Source organism: Corvus cornix, chromosome 15 (genome assembly GCF_000738735.6).
Source record: "Corvus cornix cornix isolate S_Up_H32 chromosome 15, ASM73873v5, whole genome shotgun sequence".
Taxonomy (NCBI): domain Eukaryota; kingdom Metazoa; phylum Chordata; class Aves; order Passeriformes; family Corvidae; genus Corvus; species Corvus cornix.
In genome coordinates this window covers 4,065,222-4,086,520 of record NC_046345.1, presented here as the reverse complement: position 1 = coordinate 4,086,520, position 21,299 = coordinate 4,065,222, and the positions used below count along the sequence as shown (strand labels likewise).

Genomic DNA, 21,299 nt, shown 5'->3' with positions numbered 1-21,299 from the left:
CAATCCCTTTTCCCATCTCTTTCCAGAGCCACCATTGAGCCCATTTCCCCCCGGCCAGGCTAAGCTGTTTATCCAAAGCCTCCATCATTAGGTTAACGATTCTCAGCAAAATTATTTTATCCAGAGCCCAGCTCATCTCAAAAACAGAGCAGGAATGCCGGCAGCTCCATCAGCCACAGGAGGGATGGACGCCGGAACCACGGGATGCTCGGCACCGTTATCCCCCCTGGGATATCCCACAAGGTGCAGCATTCCAGGTGCTGCTCAGGACCCCAATCCTGGCTCCATTGGAGCAGGAACAGATCCACCAAGGAGAAGGGATGGCTTTTGTCTCCCTCCATCCCATCCATCCATCCCATCCATCCATCCATGGAACACATGGAGGGCACGAAGCTGCACCCTCCAGGCTCCTGCTTCCCAGTTTAGTGGCCAACCCTCCTGCTCTCCATAGGGATTTGCCACCTGTTCCTGCACCACACAATGCTGGAAGCAATCCCTGGAAAAGCCGCAGCCAAGAGGAATCCGAGGAGAGCAGGAGGATGCCAAGGGCAGGGACAGGGATGCTGCAAGGACAGCCCAGGGTGTCTGGGCTCTGCTCCAGCCCTGGGGACACCTGGACCGCGGTGACAAGGACCTGGGGACGAGGTTTATTTGCCTGGCTGCTCCTTGTCCTGAAGCCACCTCGTGTCCTCACTGCTGTCCCCAAGGCCACCACACCACTCGCATCTCAAAGCCGCGCCAGGAGCGCACTTCCCGTGCCAGCGCCGCATCCCGGCCCATCCAACCTGGCTCCAGAGCTCCGAGGCGCAGCGTGGTCCTCCCGGGAAGGGGACACGCCCGGGAGGTCGGGATGGCATCGCTTGGAAGGGGGAAAGGATGAATTCCCAGCTTTCCGAGCCCAAGCAGGCTCCGCAGCGCCGGCTCATTGCCATTCCCCGGCCGTGCGGGGCTCCCGGCGGGAGCGGCAGCGCTGCAGAGCCTGAATTATTCAGCTCCAGGAGGGACCGTTCGCTGCTGGAGCAAGCGAGGACTCGGGAAGCTGCTCCTGGAGCAAGAGAGGACTCGGGAAGCTGCTCCTGGAGCCAGCTCCTGCGGCAGCGCCCTCCCTGCATCCCGGGGCTGGCTCACACCCCGAGCATCCGAGCTGCTCCATGGATTGGGATTTGTCCCACGGATCTGCTGCCGTGAGTTCAGCAGTGCCAGATCCACGGCGCCGGTCACACCCGCCCTGAGGAGCGTCTGTCGAAAATATCTGAATAAAAAACACCTGGGGGGAAAAAAAGTCAATAAATCGCTGTGTTTCCTTCCCACGCCGAGGCCAAGGCCGGCGGTAAAGAAGTGGATGTGTCTAAAATGCTCCATTCCACCCCAATGCTTCAAAATTCCTCCCCGTGCATCTGTGGCCCTTCCACAGGCCGGCCGGCGTTTGAGGGTTTCAGGAGGTGCGGATTTGGCTCAGCACATTCCCCATCAGGCAGGCACCGATTTTCCAGGGGCTGAAGCAAAGGGAGGAATTCCCACCCCATCATCCCCCAGGCAGGGAAAACAAAAGGTGAGGTGGAGGGAGGAACCTGCCCCAGAGAGCCTAAAGAGGTGCCAGACCCCTTTCCAAAGGCAGGAATACCCCACCCCTGGGGTGTAAATCCTTCCCATCCCAGGGACACGCCAGCATTCCCCGGCCGTGGCTCTCCCAAGCTCTTGGCTGCAGCCGGTTGGCACCAGGACAGGAATTTTTTAACTCCATTTCAGCGTAAATCCTTAAATCCTCCTCTGAGTTAAATGTCAGCGCACCCCACCTCCCTCTGCCTCTCTCCCCAGCTCCTGCGTGGGATGCTGACGAGGGTTCCAAGTCCATTGGGGAAAAAGGACATGGAAAATAACCCGGCATGGATGAACGTTGCGCTGCCACCACCAGCAGCTGTTCCCACGGGTGGGTGGCCCTGTTGTCCCCACCTCCTCCTGTCTCAGCAGCCAGCGGCCACTTCCACGAGCACAGGAGACTTCCCAGCACTTTTGGCCACCGCTGCAGGACCGTGAGATTCCAGGGATCGGGAAAAGGCGGAGTGACCCGCACGGGTCCCTGTGTCACACGAGCAGGTCCCCAACCTGTGGCTCAGCACCTCCCCCGCAGCCCCGGGATGATTTCCAGGGCACCAACGCCACCCCCGTGTCACTTTTCAAACAATTAAAGATAAAGAGGCCCGAGCTCAGCTCATATTTCAGCGTTAGCGCTGCTGCCAAATATCATCACGTCAGCGCCGCTTGTAAAACAAAGGAGATCGATAAGATTCCCACTCCAGGAGGGCAGCTCCGGCTCGGGGTTATCCCGGTGCGCCAGAGCCCGCCAGCTCCTGTGAACCCTTCCCAGGGCCCTGCTGGGCTTTGTTTTCCCTTTTCCTGGGTTTTAAATCCAGCAGCTGCTTAATGGGCTCTGCTCCGTGCTTCTGCTTCCTCCGCCAATCCCAGAAAAATTGGGGTTGGAAGGGAACTTCAAATTCATCCCATTCCACCCCCCGTTATTTTCCACTATCCCAGGTTGCTCCAAGCCCCATCCAACCTGGCCTTGAGCCTTTCCAGGGATGGAATGAGTCTATTTTCCAAGGATATAACCTACCTCGATTACCCTCTGTGCTGCCTGGCAGAGCAGCTTTCCCTTAAGCAGGTTTTCATTCCCACTTTTCCTGCCGGTCTCCAAAGCCTTGCTTCCCCGAAAACTTTCCCGCTGCTCGATCAAAGCCAATTTGCAAGGCCAAGACATTTAAAACACCCCGAGAGCAGCTGGGGATGAAAGGTGTGAGCTCCAGCAAGGTGAGAGCTCCTGGAAACTCCTCCTTTGGGAGAGCTTTGGAGATAAGGCAGCGGCTGAATTCCCCCTCTGGAAGTCCCACCTGCCTTCACAACGGAACGGGAGTCACACGGAGCTGAATAACTCGGATTTTAAAAGGAAAATACTCTTTGTTAGCGGCTGAATAAAGCCCTGATTTGCCGAGGCTCTGGAGATCTTGGCTGCGGTGCTCAGGGTTTCCATGACAGGGCTGTTATCAGGGAGATACCGATCGGCTCCTCAGCTCTGCCCAGCTGGCCCTCAATTAACGATGCTGACCCTCACCAGGGGACAAAGAGGAGTGACAGAGACACCCGTGAATTTCTCAGGCTCCTTCCCTCTCAAATTCAGCCCATCTTCATTTCCAAACACCCCCAAGGCTTCTCAGCGGCAATTCCCTTTGACCCGACCTAAATCCATTTCCCCCCCCCCCCCTCCTTTTTGTCTGCCACCGCTTTTATTCCCCAGTTTGCCCCGATCAAGGCGAGGCTTTTTTGTTTGGACAGCTTTTGAAAGGCATTCGTTGGGATTTCTCCCAGCAAACCTGAGAAATCTCTTATCTCTTATCTCTGCAGCCCGAATGGACTCAGGGAGCTGCTCAGATCTCTGCAAGCAGAAAGCTGCAGCTTTCCAGCCCGACTCCAGCTGCTCCATCCAGCTTGGAAGGCAGGTGCCTGCATCCCGCTTCCCAATCCACCTGTTCCCTGCCCTGGGGGGCTTGGATTCATTGCCCAGCATTCCCAAAATATCCCCAAAGGAGCCGTGTCCGTGTCCCCCACAGCGAGGATGGAGCACCCTCTGCTTCCCCAGCTCCCATCCCCGCTCCTGCCAGGCCCACGTTCCACAATGTTCCCAGCTGATCTCAACTCCACTTGGATTCCAGGAAAACGCGGTTTTCCAGCTCTTAGTGCAGCAGCAGGATGCAAAGGGCTGGATCTGCACGGCAAGGGCTGGCGGAGGGAGAGATCCCCTTCCTGTGGGAATAACATCCCATCTAAACCTGCTCTCTCCCAGTTTAAACCCACTCCCCGTGTCCTGGACAGCGCTGCTCTTTGGGAATGCAGTCCCCAGGGAGCAGCTGAGATGAGCTCAGCGCCACAGCCAGGCTGGGATGGAGCGGTATTGGCTGGGAAACAGCAAAGCCATGGAAGCAAAGCCATGGGATGATGGGAGCAGGGCGGAAAAGGTCGGATTTTTGTGCTTGTTTCTAACGAAATGCCACTTTCCACTCTGGGTGGAAATTATCCCAGGTGCACAAATTATCCCAGCTGAGCCTGGCATGGAGCCAGGTGCTGGATATCCCATCCCATCCCATCCCAGCCACCTCTGAGTGCATTCCTCATTCCAACTCCATCTTCAGGAGCCTGCTCCATGTCCTGGAGCCTCTCCCAGTATAAACCAGTCCCCATCATGCCCAGTTAACATTCAAGCTGTGCTTCATCAGGCTCCCTTTCCTTTTCCAATTCCCTTCCCGTTATCCCGTGCATCCACTGCTACTTTTGTTGGAGTGCGGAGCCTCCTGGAATCCGAGATTTACAGCAGCTGCTGACCACTCCTCTCTCCGATGGCCGTGAGTTACACTCCCGTGCTGCAGCCTGCGATAAAAAAAGGATGATATTTATTGGTTGGGATTTTTCTTCCCCCAAAAAACTCGGGAAATTCGCACAACCACTAAAACACGGCTCCGTATTCCGCTGGCGTGGGAGGAGGTGAGCATCCCCTCAGGGTCTTCATTGGCCTCTCCCACTCAAGATCCAATGTTCCCCTGTGGACAAGACATCCTAAAACTCAGCTTCTTCCAGGAAAAATCTTTTTCCAGACACCACCACAGACCTTGACCCCTGCAGTGGCCAGTAGCCCAGAGGAGGTGGTAGCCAAGCTCTGGGCGTTGGAGTGGAAAGAGAAGGGTTTCTTTTAGGCTGAGGACTGATGAGATGAAAACCATTGATCCCGGCTCGTAATTACATTGTTATCTCTGCCCTGGGAGATAAAGAGATTTCTCCCTGCTGGCTTTTGGAAAAGCTGGGCTCCAAAGCAGATAGAGGAGGGATTTATTTATTTGAGCTCCTCTATTTTTAAAGTGAAATGTTAAAGAGGAAAAGCTTGGTTTATTTATTTAAATTTTTTTTTCCCCCAGGAGATGGAAAGCCAGGGAAGGTTTTGCTCCTGCTCAGTGCTCTCCTGATGCCCTGGGATCAGGCAGGAGATGAGGAGAGCTCCATAACATGGAATTTTTAGAGAAGCAACCAGAAAACAGCACTGCAGGATGAGGTGGATCCCTGGGCGCTGCCATGACCTCCTGGAGCCACAGGAGCCTTGGAGAGGAGCCACTTGGATTTCGCAGGAATGGAACAAGAGCCCAACATTTTGCCAACTCCTTCGTCCCATGCCTTTTTTCCTGGGGTGGTCCTGGCCCTTTTCCAAGATCAGTCAAGGACCTGCCTCAGGTCCTGGCAGCTGCTTAAGGTGCTGCTGCCATCCCCATTTCCCAGCCCCCTGGATGAAGAGCAAACCTGTATTGATTTCCCAGCCACTGCAAATTCCTGCTCCCGACTGGCCTGGCTGGAACCAGGATGAGAATCCATTGATGGCTCCAAAGGTCCAAATCCAGCCAGAGCACGAGGAAAGCAGCTGGAAGAGTGGAATGCTTCCAATGTGCTGAGATGGAATTAAAACTGGGAACCACCTACAGAAGCAGGAGATGCAAAGGATGATCCTGAACAAGCCCAATCCAAGGAATTTCCTTCCGGAGAGGCTGAGAAGAAAATGGGAGGAGAAACAGGAATCAAGGGGACAAAGGATCCTCTCTTATTCCCACGGATTTGCTCCAAATCCCTCCTTGGAATCATTTTCCATTCGGGAATTCACAACCAAGCACGGCTGGTGCTGCCTCACCCACAAACACCGCAGCACCTTCATCCCAGGGAATGTGGGAGATCCTCATCCCAGTCCTCAGCTGGAGCTGGGTGGTCTCTCTGCTGGGACCTCTTGGACTGGATTTCTTGGCTGGGAGGTCTTGGATGGGACTTTTCCACTGGAATTCCTCCACTGGGACCTCTCTTCTGGCCACTTGCTGGGCAGGAAAAAGAAAAAACGAGGAGGAAAACTCAATGGGAAGAACTCAACGCTGGAAAACAAAAACAATAAAAAGAAGTTCAAAAAGCTCAATTTTAAGGCTGCTGGACTTCCCTAGAAACGTTTTTTTCAGAGGAAAAAGCCCCAACTCTTCCCTGCCACTGAAGGTTTGGAAGAAAATCAGCAGCAGGAGCGGGGTGCGATCGTTCCCCCCCAAATTCCCAAATCCCTGGGGATCCTTCCGGCACCTCCTTCCCGCTGCATCCCTGGAGCTCCAGTGACATCTGCTGCTGTCTCTGGGCATCGCCAGCGGCCCGGCCACCGCCGCCACCTCGTCCCCGTCTGGGCACAGCGAGGGGCGATGGCACCACCGGGGATCCGCGGAGCCACCGCCCGCTGCGCCCGGGGGCTGCCACCAGCCCTGCCCTGGGATCCGAGCCTGGAAACGCCCGAAATAAAAGGAAATTAAAGGAAATCGTCGCTTGGTTGGAGCAGCGGCACAACGGGAGCTGCCACCGCCCGAGGGAGCGGCTCCTGCTCCCCAAACTGGGGGTGAGGGAGAGGAAAGGATCTCCCACCACCACTCCTGCTTTGCCCCAGGACATTCAGGCACCAAGCGAGGGGGAGCCCAGGGATGCTTTAAACCTGCACGGTTAACCCAGGATATTCCCAAACACAGATCCCTGTCACCCACAGGAGAGCCAGGAACTCTCCCCCACCCCCCCCAAACTCCTCAACACCCCCAGCCCCACCCACTCCCAGCACCCCCAACCCACCAGGGACTCCCAGCACCCCCAGCCCAGGCTGGTCCTATTCCCACAGGCAATGAAAGAAGCCAAAACCCGGGGTTTTTTTTGTTCTTTTCCAATAGTCTCACTTTATTAGATACCACACCAAGAGAGGATGTTGTGCTGCATGCAGCGGAAGACTGGAGGATTTCTAATTCCTGTGTAACATTTTCTTTTTCTCTTAAGAGTTGTAAACTGATATTTGGCTGTAAAATCACTGCATGCGAGTCTGAATGCAAACAGCAGTAGAAGAGGCTTTGAATTTTCTTTTTTTTTTCTTTTTTTGTTGTTGTTGTTTTTTGTTGTTTGTTTTTCACCATTCCCAATCCATAGGTGCATGCTTTATTTACAACGAAAAGAAGTCATTCAGGGCAGGAATTACCATCAGAAAAACTGAGAAGGGGGGGTGGGGCGTGGTTTTGCACAATACTGAGGAGACTGGCGAGTTGCACTTGAATTTTGAAGATGCAAAGAGGTGATCTGAGCATCCTTTTCCCAAAGAAAGCAGGCTGAACAGGGAATGGGAATACAGGACGGGATAAGGGTGACCTTAAGTGAGCTGTTCTGCACATACAAAGGAGGCTGGGCTGCTGCAGGGCTGGGAGAAATCAAGGAATTGCTTAAATAATGATTTTTAAAGGTATTTTTACCCTCAGCCACACATTTCCCCAGCACAGCTCCGTGCCCAAATGCTGCTCTGGGACGAACAGGAAGGTTTGGGCCAGGCCCATCCCTCTGGAAAGGTTGGAAAAGGGAGAACCCAACCAACTCCAAGAGCGAGCGGCCGCAGCAGAGGGTGCGGGGGGCAGGGAGGTTTCACACATGTGTGGTGTGATGAAAAATTCCCTATATTCCGTAGTGCTTATGGTGCTCCTACCCACAGGGATGTGCTTGGGCTTTTCCAGAGCCAGGGAATGGTCCCAGACCAGAGCAGCAGCAGCTGGAGAGAGCCTGAGCTCTCCTGCTGTCCAGGGTAGATCCAACAGCTCCGGGCCATCCCTAAAAGCACAGCTTGAGGACAAAGGTTCTTGTGCAGAATTAGGAAAAATGAAAGAAAACCAAACCAGGCCAAGTTTGGAAGATCTGGGACTGCTCCAGCTAATTCCAGGAGCTGTGGTGGATTAAAGCAATAATCCTCACACACATCAGGGGGGTGGGGGGAAGGAGCAGCTCCCTCAGCTTCCCTCCTGAGGAACAGCAAGTCCTCGGAAGCAGGAGGGGTCTGAGGGGAGCCAGGGACTGCCCTCAGGGCTCAGCTGGTCACTACTACACAGCTCAGAGGTGAAGAGGAGGTAGTCACAACCCTAAAACACAGCTGGGCTCCCACAGCAGTGGAGCCCCCGAATTCCTGGGGTGAAGGAATCGCCCACGGCGGCTCGGAACGACACGAACCAAGCCAAATCTGCTTCCCTGCGAGCACAGAGCTCCCTAAACCCTCCTTGCCGCTGTTACTGTGTTGGTGGTGGATCTTCTCAGCAAGGGATGTGCCACAACAGTGCTCGGGAGGGCCAAACCAGAGGTGAAGCTCAAGCGGGACTCGCAGGATGGCACCGGTGACACCGGATTTGGCCTAACCACGACGACACGGACACCAGGCGACGGTGACACCCACACCAAAGCCGAGGAGCTTTTTTCGTTATTGCAACTGAGGTATTGAGATCACACAAGCAGGACAGGCTGATGCTCCCAACCTCAGCACTCCGATCTCCCGCCGGGAGACGCCGGAGCCGCGGGGAGCGGAGGCTGGAGGGACACGGAGCGTCAGACACGCGATGGGAACGCTGCCACGGGGACCGGGGAGAGGGAGGGGAACAGTCAGGAGGGAGCTATTGCTTGCCAAAATCACACACCAGGGGAACTCGACGGCCTCCTGCCCCAGCTGAAAATAAATAAAGGAGAATAGAAAAGATCTGGGGGAGTCTTCAGGACGGGGAGGGCTTGGGGGAGGCGGAGGACCCTGGGACCGGAGGCTGTAGCAAGGCGTGGCTGCGCTGGAAGACGGGACACCGGGGACACCGGGGACACCAGGGACCTACAGGGGCGTGGCACAGGGTGGGGAGGGCCGGGCAGAGGCTCCCTTTAATCACTGGCAACGTGGTTCTCGTTCTGCAGGGTGTGCCAGCGCTCGATCTTCTTGTCCTTGTTCTTCAGGCACTCGTACCAGTGTTTCAAGCGCTCACCCTTGGCCGTGATACCCAGCTGGCACCCGCCTGGGAAAAGGGGAGAAGAGCAGACTTTGTACCCAGAGGTGATGTTGATGTTCCAGGAAATACACCTCACACTCTCCTGGATCCAAAAATCACATGGAAACACCTGGAGATGCTCTTCCTGCCCAGAAGATCTCCCAAGATGCTGGAGGTGGGGCAGTGTGGGGTCTGCACTCACCAGATTCCATCACCCCACCCGGGCAGGTGACCCCCACCCCCAATCCCATCCAGCAAACCCCACACCAGGCACCAAACCCCTGCCCCACAAGGCAGAGCCTTCCAGCTCACCAATGTAGTCATTGGATTTTCCGATATCATAATCCCAGACGGAAATGTCCAGGGACTTCTTGGCCAGGTCGCTGTGTTTGATGTCGTAGAAGAACTCCTGCAGAAATGGGAACACTCACATCACGCCCCGAAAGAAAAACATATCCCAAAAGCTGCAGTTACAGGGTTGGACATGATCCCTGTTCAGTCTGGATTCAAAAATCCAAGGAGAGGATGGTTAAAATATAATTAATGAAGGGAAAACACTCCTTCCTGCAGCGCCTCTTTTCCCAGGATCACAGCACCCAGGAGCTGAGCTCAGCCCTTGCACCTACGTGAGCCCTTTCCAGGTGTCCCACCGAAGCAGCACCAGCTGAGAACTTCCAATTCCCACCCCCAGGAATGCTCATCCCACCCACATCCCCAGCTGGGATGACACGGAGCCGGCAGCAGGGAGCTTTCAGGGTGTGCGGTGCTGCCATGGCAAAGCCATGCCCAAAATATTCCCAGGTACAGGAGAGGGAAAGGAGCTTGAGCAAAGAGTCCTCCACCTCCTCCACTCAGCACAGTGATGAGTAAATTTATTTAATAATATAAGAAATATCCATCCCTACCTCGTTAAATTCAGGATTCAACGTTTTCTTCTTAATCTGCGTCTTGTGCTTGGCCTTTTTCCCCATGTCAGGTTTCAGCCAACTGGGGGCAACAGAAAACAGCTCCAAATCCAAGTGCAAGAACAGTGGGAGTTTGTAAGCTTTAAAAGTGAGTTTCTGGGCTGGAAGAGATTTATTTAGGGCCAGTCTCCCTTCCCACCTCCCAGAGGATGTGGGAAAAGTGTGGGGCTGGGGCTGTGGAGCCTGGCTGCAGCTCCAGAACTCAATTTAGAGCTGGGATTAATCAGATCTCTGCTGGAAGCTAAATTAAAAATGGAAAGCCACCATCTTCTGTTTGTGGAAATGGAGAATCCAACAAATAAAGAGAGACTGGGAAGGGAAACTGCTCAGTCCCACTGAGCTACAAATCGATGAACAGAATATGTTCAATGTGAGAGCTACTGAGTGAGTTTTAGGGAGAGCAGAGGTTTTTTTGTGAATACAAAGAATAAAAACAGGAAAAAAGCCCCACCAGGAATGGCCACAGGGACCTCTCCGTGGTGCAGCTCATGAGGGTGGAATAAAAACCTTATTCCCACACATTCCCAGGAGTTACGTGGGTTTCTGGGGCAGCAAGTGGGGCACAGAGGGACATGGAGCCACCTCGGGTCAGAGGTGAAGAGAAGAACCCCCTGTCCTCCAGTTTCCACTGTCCCTGGATTCCCACCACGCTCCTGACGAGTCACATCAGCCCAGCCACGGGTGGGAATCCCTATGGATACTCCCCCATGGATACCAGGGAAGTCAGGCACCTCCACCTTGGGTTGCAGCCCCAAACCCATCCCCACATCCCTCACACGTCCTTTGTTTGCAGACATGCAGGGATCAAAGGTGGGACTCCATGATCTCGAAGTCTTTCCCAACCTTTAACAATTCTGGGATTCTCCACGAGGTCACCATGAGATTTGGGAATATGGGGAGCTCCACAAGGGTTGGGTCAGCATCCCCGAACATCACCCACAACGGGGACACCACCGCTGCTGCTGGACAGCTCCTGCTGCCCCAGGGCTCCAGAGCCTTTGGAAGAGCTCCAAAGGACAGCAGGTGGCTCCATGGCCACGTGCTCCAGCCCGGAGCCGTTCCCAGCTCACTCACAGCTTGACGAAGGGATCCGAGTATCCGTTGGCATCCATGGCCGCCAGGTGCACGCAGCGCACGATGCCCACGATGAGCCCGCCCTGCTGGGTGCTGTACATGAGGGACACCAGGATCTTCCCGCGCTCCTCCACGTCCCCACCGCGATCCACCTGCGGGAGGGAGGGCCTGGAGGAGCCGAGCCAGGAAAACTCGGCGGCGGAGCAGGAGGGATGATGAGGATATCAGGGAATGTCGGATCTCCGTGAAGGGGGGGGGGGATAATGGGGTTTACACAAGGGGTGGTGGGTGGGACATGGATGGAGTTTGGATGCTCCAAGGACTCACCTCCTCTTCGTACAGGGCCATGCCGCGGGATGCGCCGGTTGTGCCGGTGCGCTTCGTCTGGGATGGGAAAGGACAAAGGGATTGCCATGAGTGACCGGGAGAGGCACCATCCCACCACAAAAAACCCTGGGAATGCAGCCCAGCTCCAGCACTGGAATGGAAGGGCCTCAGGAATGTCCATCTGCTCCACCCCAGCAGATTCAACAGGGGACAGAGCAACCAGTTCCTTCCTCCACAGTGACATCGATCTGGAGTCACTTCCCATGGATTCCCACCATGCCCTTATCTCCTGGCCTTGATGGATCACATCAGGCATGGGTGGGAATCCAACTTCTAAAGGTGCCAGGGAATTTGGGCACCTCTGGCGCCCACAGCCCATCCCTGCGCCCCTCAGGAGCCATTTGTTTGCATTCCCAACGGGAACGGAAGGAATTTTCATGGACACTCACTGGTATTACTCTCTCCAGGCAGATGTTGAAGTTCTTTTTCTGGTTGGCTTTGAGTTTTTTCAAGGCAACTCTGGTTTCTCCGATGAACTCATTGTGGCCGAATTTGTCCTCGTCACACACGGAGATCCTGGAGGGAAGAGGGAAATGGGAATGTCAACCAGGCTGCAGCAGTGCCCAACTCCAGAGCCAAACCCCCCCAACCCACCCCTGATCTGGATCTCCTCTGACCAAAAGCAATCAACTCCCAAATTTCTAGTTTGCCCCAAAAACCAAAAAAAAGCAACATTTTTAAGACATGCTTTGTAAGAAATCAAAATGTGGAAGTTTCCTGAGTGGGGAAAGAGCCGCAGATTTTGACAGATATTTAAATAGGCTTCTTTTTTCTGGGATACTGCCAAATCAGCAGAGATACAAAAACCACACACCTCTGTGATGATAAAAATTACAGCAATATCAACAATTCACTACTAAATGACAAGGTCAAAACGCCGCTTTTCCTCTCTTAGAAGGACCATCCAAACGAGCAAATTCATGTTGATTTTAACCCAAAACTGCATTTCCCAGCATCCCCTGCACTCCTGGGGAAGGCTGGGCGTGATACTCTGAGTCAGGACATCCACAGCCCCATCCCATGGGATCCCCAGGCTCCTGCTGTGCTCGCCTGAGGGTTTTCCTCTGCATGTCCTCGTCGGTGATACCGTGGTACACCAGGGTCTCGTTCCACACGGGGTTCCGGGTGTTGCGCAGCGTCTTCGTCCTCAGCTTATTCGACTGCGGACATCCCAAAAAACACGGAGCAATTACACCCCGGAATCCCGCCCTGCCCAAATCCCAGCTCCTGCCAGGGATGCCCCATCACATCTGGGTGATGGTGAGCCAGCCACCCCAGGGGAGCATCAAAGTGGAGCTTGGCATGAGCACCGGGGGCTTGGTGATGCGTGGTGGTTGGGAGAGCCTGGATTTTGTCTCTCCCTCAAGGAGAGGGGGAAAAAGGTGCCCAGGACAGGCTGTGAGGGCTCAGGTCACAGCTGTCATGGTCTAAAGGAGGTGGCAGTGGGGAATCAAGGAGCTGTCACTTGCTCGTGTGTCTTTCACAAGCATGAGTTCAAAATTAAAAAAAAAAAAAATTAGAAGAAGTATCAGCAAAGGAGAACAAGAGAAATCAAAGCAATTCCCAACATCACTCCTGGATTTCCTCCCAACAAGAGCAGGAATCCCCCGTGCATAAAGCAAAGCTGTAAAATCAACCCAATGATTTTATCATCAGTTTTCCCCTGCTTTTACTCCTGGTTCCTCCAAGCAAAACTCTGTTGCAGCCCCTGAGCAAAGCTCCAGCACCGCTGGTGGTCATCCCTTCCTCAAGCTTTGCCCACCAAGACCAGCTCAGCTGGGCTGGGCAGGGAGACTCCCAGGAATTTCCATAATGGAGCCATCATTCTCTCCCCACAGCTCCAACAAGAACGTGCTGCAACTTCCAAGCAAACGGATAATTCCAGCCCTGGCCATAATTAGATTTCAGGGCAGATGTTTTGTGATGCTCCTCTGGAGCTTCCCTCCATCCCTGAGCAGATTCCTGCCTGCAGGATGAGCTGTTCCTCAGGTCTGGGAGAACATCTGGGAGCGTCCTCCCTGTTTGGAGAAACGCCCGGGGGAAACAGCAACGAGCGGAGAAATCAACAGGGAAAATCTGATCCGAGGGAGGGACCTGAGGGGGATTTGAGGAACCTCTGCTCCATCCCGATCCCAAAATGCACCGAACACGGCAACACCTCACCTTGCTGGCTCCGGGCAGGAGGTGCAGCTTCACGTAGGGATCAGCCAGGCCATTGGAATCCATCGGTTTTAAGCCCTAAAGGAAACACAGGATGTGAATCCTCCTTCAGCAAAGCCAGGAGACAAAGCTGCCCACGAAAAACTCAACAAAGAGAAAATGTGGTCAGTGACCCAAGAGCCTCTGCCCTGAGCGGCCGTGGGTGCCAGGATGTGCTGAATCTAACCCACCCCTGGAAAAATCAGAGTTGTAGGATCACAGAATGGTTTGGGTTGGAAGAGACCTCAAATATCACTGAGTTCCATCCACTGCCATGGGCAGGGACACCTTTCACTATCCCAGGTTGCTCCAAGCCCTGTCCAACCTGGCCTTGGACACTCCCAGGGATGGGGCAGCCACAGCTTCTCTGGGAGGACTGTTCCAGGGCATCAGCACTGCCACAGATCTCTCAAGGAAAAAGCCCCCCAACCCTCCCCAGCCAGGAGCAGCCGTACCTGGGGTCTCCCAAGGGAGCAGCCACATGGCTTCCATCCCATTGTAGCAGAGAAACTGGGAGCTAGATGGATTTAAATGAGGGGAAAGATGGGAAAAAAGAGGAGCACTTGCCTTAGCCTTGATGAGGGTGCAGTGCAGGGAGCTGTTCTCCTGGTCGTAGAGCAGGCTGAACTCCAGGGCTCCCAGCGTGGCTGACAGCGAGGGAGGAGGAGGAAACAGGACCTCGTTAAAACCCCAGCCAATAACTGTGTTTAATCATCTCCGATTAGTAATAATTAGAAAGATTTGCGGGTCAAATGTAAAAGCTGTTTAATGCAGTGAGACCGTGCTGGCAGCAGCCAAACCGCCACAAATCCAGGCGGATTTGGGAGCTCTGGACACAGCTCTGCAGAGCAGGGACCGTCCCAGGAGGGCAGCCTGCGGCTTTGGAGCTGACTCCAACATTCACCAGGTAAAGGAGGAGTGACCCCAGGAATTCCACCCTGGAGCAACCTGAGAAGAGGCTCCAGCTCAGGAACAACAGCTCCTCCAAAGCTGGGGCTCAGCATCTGGCCCCTGTTTTGGCTTGTTGGAAACCAGCTCAGGCTTGCGTTCCTTCATCCCAGGGATGAAGAGCAGGCACAGAGGGCATCAGCTGCTCCTATCCAAGCACCTATTCCCGGCCCCGAGCAGCGCTCCCCACCCAGGATGTTCTACCACACATCCTCCCCCCTCAAATCCCCACCCCGGCTCCCAGCCCCACAGGGAAGCAGCATTCCCAAGGACTTTCAGTGCTGGACACCCACCGCCTTCCAATGCGAGTCACGCCCGCCCAGCAACCTCCTCCAAATCCCACATTTCCCAAAGAAACAGCTCCCTCCCTGGGTACATACTGCCTTCATCCGAGTCGTAGCTGTTGGCATCCTCCTCCTCCTCCTCGCGGGGCTGCTGCCGCTGCGGGGCCGCGGATGCCGGCGGGGCGGCCGGGGGCTGTGTGGCAGCAGGGGGCTGCCAGGCTGGCCTGTCCTCCCTGCCGGGGGCCGCGGCAAAGCCCCCTCCCCGCTCCTCCCTGGCGGCTCGGGCCGGCTCCGGGGGTCCCAGCGGGGGGCTCGCTGCAGGAGGGACCCCGTTAGCCCCCGGCCCGCTCTGCCCCCCAGCCCCCCGCAGCCAGCCCGGGGTTACCTCGTCTCTCCGGGAAGCGGGCGGGACCCCCGGGACCCGGCCTTGCTGCTGCTGCCGCCGGCGCTGGGGACAGAGGTGGCATCACCTGGGACATTCCCTCCTTCCCTCTCCCACCGCGCCAAGCCGGAGGGTCCCTGCCCCACCCTGGGGTGTCCCCAGGGACCGAACGCCTTGGCCGCATTCCCATCGCATCCTTACCTGCGGGAGCTGCTGCCGGACCGGAGCCAGCGGCAGATGCGGCAGCGGGACCGGCGGTGGCCGGCGGCGGTGGCCGCTGGCTTTGCACGGAGTTGGTTCTCTTCACACCTGCGAGGACAGGGGACAATCAGCAGAGACCACCGGCAGACGGCTCCCGGCTTTGTGGCCCCCCATTTCTCCTTCCAGGAGCGCAGGGATGCGGGAGCACCGCTCTCACCGGGGCTCCTGCTGACCCCGCTCTCGGCAGCGTAGTCCCGGCTGCCGCTGTCCCCACCGGTGTCCTCGCTGCCACACGGACCCGGCCGGCCCTCGGCCGCCCTGCGGCTCCCCCGGGCGGCTGCTGCGGCGTCGCTGCCTGCAGGGAGAGGGGTAAAGGAGCGGTGAGGCCGGACAAGCGAGCGGCCATCCCTGGGCGCTGCCCAGGCTGGGTGCCAGCAGCAGGGGGACAGTGGGCACGGCCACTGCAGCAGCACCTCCCGAGCCCTGGGCACTGCAGCAGGAGGGCTCTGCGCCACCAAAGCTGCACGCAGCGCTCGGGAAATCGCCAAGGACACGCCGAACCGTGGGGACACCAGAGTGCCACGGGAAAACAAGGCCAGAGGTATCCACCAGCTGGTCCTCAGCACCCAGCAAACCCCTGATGGCATCACAGCTCCGCATTCCTGGGATGGGGGGGGGGGGGGGCATATTTTCCTCCTGCTGATCATCTCCCATTTATTAAGGAGACAGCCGTGGCAGCTGCCTCTGCCTCTCCCTTCCATCACCCAGCAGCCACCATCCCAGCGGATCAATCCCAGCCCGGCGCTCCAGGGTGATGAATTGCAACCCCACGGACGTGACGGAAAAGGTCTCGGCGCTCACCTGGCTGCTGCTGGAGACGCCAGGGATAAATCTTTGCCGTCACATAAATGGGCTGTTTCTCCTTGGCTGGGCTCTCAGGGTCACCGGGCGCGAGGACAAAGCGCAACGCAACAGATTGTGGGGGGAAAGGAGGAGGGAGAGAGGGAAAAACACCGGGAATGCTGAAGAGCAGGGAGGGAGCGAAACGAGCATCCAGGAGCAGGAGCCCCGTGGTGCAGAAAGAGCGGTGCAATAAATAATTTTCCAAGGGATCTGTAGGAAAATCACGGGTACGGCAGGAGCATGCTGAGCACCGGGAGCGATGTGCGGAGCTGGCAAAGCCTTCCCTACTCCGGGAGCCGTCGGATTAATAAAAGCTGCCTGTGGGGCTGGGAGGTTTAACGGCACCAGCCACGGGCGTGATTAAATTGCTGTAATTAAGTGCTTTCCCCAACTGCTGCTGCATGGGAAGAGGGAGATCAGCAGCTGGGAGCAGCAGAAGCTGAGCTGAAGGAAGGGGGGGGATGGAGGGGACCATTCCGGAGGGGAACTGTCCCCTCAGCCCCCTCGTTGCCTCTTCCATGGAGCCAAGGAAGAGGAGGATTTGGAGCCACTGTGCTGCTCCCAACTTAATGATCACCCAAATGAGGAGCAGACGGTGTTGGAGGGGGGTCAGGGATCCTCATCCCCTTGGAATCCAATGTGGAAGTGTGAAAATGGGGGCTTTACTCAAAATGAACTCCCAGGGAGACCCTGTCACTCTCCACAACTCCCCGACAGGAGCCACACGGGGGTTGGGCTCTTCTCCCAGGGAAGAAGCCACAGGACAAGAGGAAATGGCCTCAAGTTATGCCTGGGGAGGTTTGGTTTGGATATGAGGGAAAAATTTCTTCACTGGAAGGGTTGTCCAGCCCTGGCACAGGCTGCCCAGGAGTCCCCATCCCTGTGGGGATTTAACAGCCGTGTGGATGTGGCCCTTGGGGACATGGGTCAGTGGTGGCCTTGGCAGTGCTGGAGGAAAGGTTGAACTCGATGGGCTTTGAGGGCTTTTCCAAAGGGAATGATTCCACGATTGGAAGTGCTGGAGGGTGCAAGGAATAACCAGAGCAAGCCACCACTGCCTCCTCGCCTTGCTCTGCCTCCCGTGCACAGCACAAGGCTCGGCTGCTCCATCCCCCACAGACAGGCACGAACCCCCACAAGCCTCCTGAACTTTCCCCGGCAGCTTTTCCAAGGATTGCCAGCAAATAACCAGGGGGAAAAAAAACCCCACCTGCCCCTCCCAGCAGGACCCACCACCCACGGAGGCGGCTCTGGAACGGCAGCGGCTCAGCCCCAGCGTGTGCGGGAGGTGGGGAAGCCCTGGAATAACCCGGGCCCCCCCCGCAGGGTGGGCGGCAGCAGCGAGGAGAGGTCCTGCTGCAGTATCCCGGGGAAAACTGTGCGGGAAAACGCCGTGGGAAGAGGAGGAGGCAGGGAAGGGGCTCGGCAGAGGCGGCGCAGGGAGGGGACAAAGGCCGATGCTTACCCTCGGTGTCCTCGGCATCCGCCTGGCCTTGGGGGCACAAACAGAGCGAGAGGCGGTGAAGCCGCAGCCCACGCACCCCCAACCCCATCCCGGGACACGCTGCCAACTCTTTCCCCGGATTTCCCTTTTTATCCCTATTTTTTTCAAGGCTTCTCCATCACCGCATCCCTACCCAGGCACTGCCCAAACTCCCAGCCGGGCGCCCTGACCCCCACCCGGGGTTGCTTTGCTCGCGGATGTCCTGCAACCCCATCCCATCCCCACTTGGCAATCCTGGATAAAACCTCTCCAGGCTCCATTTCTACCCCCTTTAGGACACAGGCAGCAGCCACACCACTGTTCTGGATGCTTTTTTCCCCATAGTTTTCCCTTGCCGAGGATGGGGAGGAGCCCCACAGCCTCGCTGGCAGTGCTGGGGGGGTCAGCACCCGCTGTCACCTACCTCGGGTGGGTGCCCGGGAGGGGAGTTTGGGGTCCGGAGCGGGCGGCTCGGCCGGGCGGGGCTCACCCGGGGTTTGGGGTCCCTTCTTGCTGATGGGCATCGGCTGCGGCAGCATCTGCTTGGGCAAACCCTTGAAGAACCAGGCACCGGAGCGTTTCCACACCTGCGGGAACAGGGACGGGGCTCTCAGGCCTTCCTCCAGCAGGTAGGAGGATGTGCAACCCCACATCCCCACCCTGCTAATTAATTAATCAATTAACTCCCTGGCTCGCACTGCAGGGAGCCAATCTCTGCCCACAACAGCCCCTTGGACCCCAAACCTTTTTTTCGTGAAATAAAAATGTCATTTTGTGTAGAAAACAAAACCAATCCTGGAAAGAACCACGCTCAGACAGCGGCTGGGCGGTGCTGGAGGCCCCTGGGAGGTTGAGTCGGTCCCGTCTCGGAGGGGTGGGGACAGAGGGGACAGGGGGACAGCGGGGCCACACGCACCTCCCGCTGCTCGCTGCAGATCTTGCAGAGCCAGATGGCCTGGGGCCGGTTGTTGGTGGTCTGCACCCCGCACTTGGTGCACACGTTCTGCGGGGAGAACAAAGAGCTGGGTGACACCGGGGCCACCAAAATGTCCCCACCGCCAGCGGCGGCTGGGCAACGAGTGACTCCGGGGATGCCGGGCTATGGAAATGGGCACCCAAAATCCGCGGTGCCGCCGGGGTGGGGGTGGTCTGTGGGTCCGGGGGGGTGGAGGTGGGGGGGGGGTCTCACCTTCTTGCAGTCCTCGCAGACGACACAGGCAGAGCCCCTCGTCCCCAGCTGCTCCCCGCAGAGGATGCAGCGGTTCACCCCGTCCCCCAGCACGCTGCGGCGCATGTCCTCCAGCCGGCTCATCAGGCGCCTGGGAAGAGGGCACAGGGCATGTCAGGAAAGGCGCAGGGAATGCCAGGAAAAGCGCAGGATACCAGGGCAGGGTTCTGCTGCCCGGCGGCTGCCTTTGGTCCCGCTGTTCCTTTCCCTCTCCCTTTCCAGCTCTGGGACAAAACCCCGTCCCAGCGGGAAGTAGGACTCCAACAGGTTTCTGTGGCACAATACTGACTTCCAGAGCCGACGCCGGCCCCAGCTCCACGGACGGGGAAAATCCATCCAAGGCAGCACCTTTGCACGGAGCAGTTTGTCCCTAGGTGGAAACCTTTCCACCCAGCCCCAGCAGCTGCCCATGAAGAGCTGCACGAGATCCTGGCAGGGCTCTGGTGAGGACTTAATTAATTAATTGATTTTCTTATTATTTGGGGGAAAATATTGCGTATATTCGATGGGAATTATTGGAGCAACGTGAAATCCCACTGGAGAGCAGGCTGTAAAAACACACCTGGTTCCTGAAAAGGTAAAAAAAACCAAAACAAAACAAACCCAAAACCAGTTCAGGGAGTTTTGGAAAGCCAGCATTGGCTGCAGGAGTTTGGAAAGCAGGAACGAGCTGCCTGCTGAGCAGCCGGGAGCTGGCGGTGGCATCGTGCGCTTGGCTAACCCAGAATCCTGGCCCTAAAAATAGCACAGCAAGAGAAAAAAGGCTGCATTATTGATGCCATTCAGTGAGGAAGGAATGGAGAAACGGAGGAGGAGACCCAAGCCCACCGGAGAGAGCAGCCCCCTGTGGCAGCCTGACCCAAATCCGACGGAGCGTGGCGGGAAAAAACCACTCAGTGTTGCAAAGACGTTTTCCCACATCGGGTGACGGCATCAGATTTGTGGTGACTCGGCTGCCAGTGCCTCTGAAATGCTCATAAACCATCCCCAAGTTCCCTGCATGCAGAGTGCCTCTGGGGTTGGTGTTGGATGGCCAGCATTCCACGGGATCCGTGGGGAAAAGTCAGATAAAGGAACAGCAGCACGAGGGGGAGAGACAATCTGAGCATGGAATGGTTTGGGTTGGGAGGGACCTGAAAATCATCCCATTCCATCCCTGCCATGGGCAGGGACGCCTCTCACGAGGCCAGCTTGCTCCAGCCTGGCCTTGGACACTTCCAGGGATGGGCAGCCTATGCCAGGGTCTCCCCATCCTCCCAGGGTGGAATTTCTTCCCAAAATAAAGCATTTTAGGACGTGCAGCCCATCACAGCCCATAAAAGGCCTCGCTGCAGTCAACAGGAGCATCTCAGAGCCACCAAGCCCGGCCACGCTCAGGGATGGGGATCTGTAATTCCACACATCATCCGAGCAAAGCCCCGGGAGCCCACCAGCTCTGCCAAAACCCACCCAGGAATCTGCTGCTCCTCCCCACGCAGGGGCCGATCCCGCTGGGCTCTGGCTGCCGCTGCAGAGGCGCCTCCCGACACTTCCTAAGGAACCCACAGCGGGAAGCTGGGCTGGGTGGGCAGCAGTGGAGCCAGACAGAGCCAGCAGTGGGGACAAGGCTCTGTTTTCACAGCTCTGGTGTCAGCAGACAGCAGATGGGAGAGTTCACGAGTTCCTGACAGCACCAGGAACAGGGGGGCTCGAAATCCAGCAATCCTGGCTCTCCTCCTCGTGCTGAAAAACACCGTCTTTGAAACCACAGCGAGGGGATTTTGTGCTTTCCCGCTTCAGGGAGGAGCTCCCTGACAGCCTGACTCCCTGCTCCGGTGTGGGATAAGGCTTGGAGCAAGCCTTGGTGGAAGGCATCCCTGCCCATGGAACGAGAGGAGCTTTGAGGTCCTTCCAACCCAAACCATTCTGGGATTTACTCCAGAGGCACCGTTGTCCATCCCTGCCCTCCACATCCATAGGTGATTCCTTCCCAGGGGATAACCCAGCTCTGGAGCCACCACTCACCCCCGATGCCTTCCCAAGCTCCACGGCCTGGGACGAACACAGAAATTCCAGAGACTTCAGCAGAGCTGCATCATCCCATAAACCCCCAGCCAGCAGTATCCCAAAGAAAACCTGGATGCTGGCTGTTCCCCAAGCGTTATTTAAATGGAATGAACCCCAGCTCACATCCCACATCACGCACGATCCCCACAACACCCGGATTTTATCACAGCTCATCCCCACCTCACCCAGCGGGAACATTTTGGGGGAAAAACCCCTCTCTTTCCCAAGGAGCCAAGCACATGGACAAACCCCGTATATCCCCTGCAATTCCTCCCGCTGCGCTGCAGGAGCTCCAAGCAAAGCAGCTTCCAGTTGGAAATCTGCAAGCC

General features: G+C 56.7%; 1 protein-coding gene across 7 annotated transcripts in view; it reads right to left on the bottom strand.

Annotated features, from left to right (window-relative positions):
* Nucleotides 1–6,850: 6,850 nt before the first annotated feature.
* Nucleotides 6,851–21,299, bottom strand: part of RPH3A (rabphilin 3A) — a 28,452-nt gene continuing 14,003 nt past the window's right edge. For 5 of the 7 annotated variants that reach the window (XM_039561023.1, XM_039561024.1, XM_039561019.1 and 2 more), the window contains 17 exons: nt 18,886–19,015; nt 18,613–18,699; nt 18,121–18,283; nt 17,679–17,705; nt 15,528–15,665; nt 15,311–15,418; nt 15,113–15,175; nt 14,824–15,042; nt 14,063–14,142; nt 13,460–13,534; nt 12,347–12,456; nt 11,686–11,812; nt 11,237–11,293; nt 10,910–11,061; nt 9,776–9,857; nt 9,183–9,279; nt 6,851–8,897 (listed from right to left, as the gene is read on the bottom strand). In XM_039561023.1, the coding sequence (XP_039416957.1) occupies nt 8,767–8,897; nt 9,183–9,279; nt 9,776–9,857; nt 10,910–11,061; nt 11,237–11,293; nt 11,686–11,812; nt 12,347–12,456; nt 13,460–13,534; nt 14,063–14,142; nt 14,824–15,042; nt 15,113–15,175; nt 15,311–15,418; nt 15,528–15,665; nt 17,679–17,705; nt 18,121–18,283; nt 18,613–18,699; nt 18,886–19,015 (1,846 nt within the window). In that variant the 3' untranslated portion in view covers nt 6,851–8,766. The remainder of the gene's footprint in view (nt 8,898–9,182; nt 9,280–9,775; nt 9,858–10,909; nt 11,062–11,236; nt 11,294–11,685; nt 11,813–12,346; nt 12,457–13,459; nt 13,535–14,062; nt 14,143–14,823; nt 15,043–15,112; nt 15,176–15,310; nt 15,419–15,527; nt 15,666–17,678; nt 17,706–18,120; nt 18,284–18,612; nt 18,700–18,885; nt 19,016–21,299) is intronic. The other 2 variants (XM_039561022.1, XM_039561021.1) reach the window with 2 other exon arrangements.